The 3331-nt window shown below is 38.1% G+C and overlaps 1 protein-coding gene across 1 annotated transcript in view; it reads right to left on the reverse strand.

Annotated features, from left to right (window-relative positions):
* Nucleotides 1–1752, reverse strand: part of LOC108726932 (histone H1-like) — a 3569-nt gene extending 1817 nt beyond the window's left edge. The window contains exons 1-2 of the mRNA XM_018454768.1: nucleotides 1733–1752; nucleotides 1538–1623 (exon numbers count right to left, since the gene is read on the reverse strand). Of these exons, the coding sequence (XP_018310270.1) occupies nucleotides 1538–1623; nucleotides 1733–1752 (106 nt within the window). The remainder of the gene's footprint in view (nucleotides 1–1537; nucleotides 1624–1732) is intronic.
* Nucleotides 1753–3331: the final 1579 nt, after the last annotated feature.

The following is a 3331-nucleotide window of genomic DNA, read 5'->3' on the forward strand; positions in this document are numbered from 1 at the left end:
GGTCCGTGGTCGATCGACATAAACAAGGGATTTCAAATAACCCCATAAAAAAAAATCACATGGAGTCAAATCCGGAGAGCGCGCCGGCCATGGGAGATCGCCTCGGAGAGAGATGAGGCGGTCGGGGAAACGTTGTCGCAGCAAATTCATTGAGTCTCGTGCTGTGTGTGCTGTGGCTCCATCTTGCTGAAACCACACGTCCCTAACGTTCATTTCTTCGAGGCTTGGAAGAAAAAATTCCTCGATCATGCTCCTGTAACGAGCTGCATTCACTGTAACTGCGCGTTCGTTTTCTTCAAAAAAATAAGGGCCAATTATTCCCATTACCGATATCGCACACCACACAGTAACTCGTTCACAATGAAGTGGCTTCTGGTGAAGTTCACGCGGATTCTCACCACTCCAATAACGCATGTTTTGCTTGTTGACGGAGCCGGAAATGTGAAAGTGAGCCTCGTCACTGAAAAAAACGACCGTGTCTTGAGGCAGGTTGTCAAGCAGCAATTCGCATGCATTTTGACGGGCAACAAAATCGCGTTCACTTAATTGTTGCACAACAGCCAATTTATAGGGATGAAATTGAAGTTCTTCATGGAGAATTCGTCGAACGGTGGTGTCCGAAATTCCCAGAGCAACTGCATGTTTGCGAGCCGAACGCCGGGGAGAACGCAGAATTGACTGCCTCACTCTTTCGACAGCTTCCGGTATTCTGCTGGTCCGTTGACGTCCATTTCTGGGTTTAGCGACACTTCCACACTCCTGAAATGAGTTGACCCACGACAGAATCGAATTACGGCCAGGAACGAGTCTGTGAGGAGGAATTTCGAAGCGAGCGCGAAAGGCACGTTGCGTAGCAACAACTGAGCGACCGTTGCAAAAGAAGCTCTCGACGGCGAAGGCCAGTTGCTCTCTAGACCACAGCATAATGGCAACTGACGAGAATGGGAAACAAACTTGGGGACGTCCCCCTCCAGATGCGCCCCCTCCCGCCCCTCTACCTGCCCAACTCAACGGTCGGGAATTTTTTCAAATAAGTAAGTTTCTGTGGCGCACCCTGTAAATAATTATAATCGATAAGCCCTTTTTCTACTTTATCGACCTCTAATACTAAAATCTATTTTAGACTTAAAATTTTGTTTCGTTTATGTTATTTATATAGTAAAATAATCGTTTATTATAATAAGGGTTAAAATATGTTTTTATTAAAATAATTAATTTTTATTTTGTTTTGTAATTTTTAGGTGACGTCTTCTTTCTTGTCCTCTTCTATCTGGATTTCCTCCGCTACTTCCTGGGTTTCCAAGGTAAGTATATCCTGTTGTTGAATTAAAATAAATTATAATTGTGCACGAATGTATTCGGTCACAATGTTAGGCGATAATAAAAAAATTTTTTTTATTGAAAATTAATTTGAGGTTAGAATGGTATTCTGTTTTTCCGTAAGTTCGAGGGGAGCCCAGCCATTGAAAAATCGGAAATTGGAAGTACCATACGAAATTTCGTTTTCCGAAATTCCAAAACTGTCACAGGACATTACCTTTACGATTCTTCAGCTCCCTTGGATAACGCTTTACCGTTTTATTCGTAGGCTTACAACTTTGCTTAAGTCTACTTCGACCACGACTTGACGAAGATCGTCTTATTTAACTGTACATACGTCATATAAGATGTCTTATAACGACTATGAATTCATGACTAATAAGATAGTATTAAGTTTGTTCTTATTTCGTACAAGATCTGTTTATGAATCATGTCAAGACCGCTCAAGACGTTTCGAAACAAGATCGTCTTGGACAAGTCTTGTCTTGAGATTTTACTCAAGTATTTACTTGTTTCATGTCTATGAATCTAGAGGGCATCTTAAGATTATGCTTAAGACGATCTTGAAAATAAGCTTTGACTATGAATACGGCCCGTAGAATCCTCCAACGATGGATTTTCCGCGAGAATCTTCCAATAAATACGTCACTGGATTAGTTTGTTGCACTTTGATGATTTTAAAGACCTCCGTAGTCCAATTCCGGTGTGTATCCTTTCTCAAAGATCGTCTTGAATTTGCTCACACGAACCAAGTCACCCACTTTGAATCGTGCGGGTGCGGCAATCTTTACATGATTGTACACCGTGGTTAAGAACCTGTCGGCGATCGCAGGGGTAACATCGACGGGTCGCATACCGATAGCACAGTATATACAGTAGCGCAACTCTCTGTCGGCACCTTTGATATCAGCGTGGATAAAAATGAACTGCACATGCGCAAGCGAGGTATGTAACCAATCAAGGCATTGATATTCCATCTCACCTCTTCTCTCTGTTGTAACCTTTTCTCTTTTTCTACTTTATTGCATAAGGTCTGTTCTTTTTCCACTGTAAGTTCTGAACTGGTGTACACTGATGCAATAAGTTCAGAACCTTCGAAAAATAACAGACCTACACAATATACATTATATTTAAAACAGAAAATAAAATAGAAATGAAACATGATAGATATACATTTATTTCTCAGGAAATATAAGGAGATTCGTACTTATACTTAACCTTTTTTTATTTGCAATGATAGTCAGAGTTACAAAATATAAACGCAATAAGAGAACTAATAATAATATAGCAATCCGTTTTATTTTAACTGATCGATATTACTTAATCTCCAATTTGAAATATTCTTCCTTTACTGTTAAAAAAACGGTGTTAAATTTATTTTTTAAATTTCTTCTTATATTTGTTAGATAAAATCCAGTTATTCGACTAATTCAATTTATTATATCTCAAATCATAACAATATTAAACCTGTTACATGTTATTTTAAAAAACGAATAAAAAATGACTGCGTTCAGCATTTATTTCACAAATGTTGGAAGTTTTCTTTGCGCTGATTGTATTATACTTTTAGGGCGACTGTTACCAACGCCGATTAACTTAATCGACGGTTAACTCAATCAGCAGTGTAACCAACAGCAAGACTGTGACACAGTATACTGTATATCGTTCTTAACCTTATCTCTTCATGATATACTTGTATCTCTGCGTCCTACTTAACTATGATAAAAGTAATAAATATCGTCTGTATATAATAGTAATTCATATCTCAAAAATATGGAATCAAAACGAGCAAAAAATTTTACGGATAGTGAAAAAAATGATTTAATATATAATTGAAAATAAACAAACTGATAATACAACGACCGAGAAAAAAAACGAAGCGTGGATCAACATTGCTAAAGAATACAACGAGAACAGGATAATAATAAGGACAGAAAGAAGCTTACGCAGTTGTTGGGATAACATAAAAAGAGATACAAGAAAATATTGTGCAGCATTTAAACGAGAATGT

The sequence above is a fragment of the Mycetomoellerius zeteki genome, unplaced genomic scaffold (genome assembly GCF_001594055.1).
Source record: "Mycetomoellerius zeteki isolate Tzet28-1 unplaced genomic scaffold, Tzet1.0 scaffold456, whole genome shotgun sequence".
Taxonomy (NCBI): Eukaryota; Metazoa; Arthropoda; class Insecta; order Hymenoptera; family Formicidae; genus Mycetomoellerius; species Mycetomoellerius zeteki.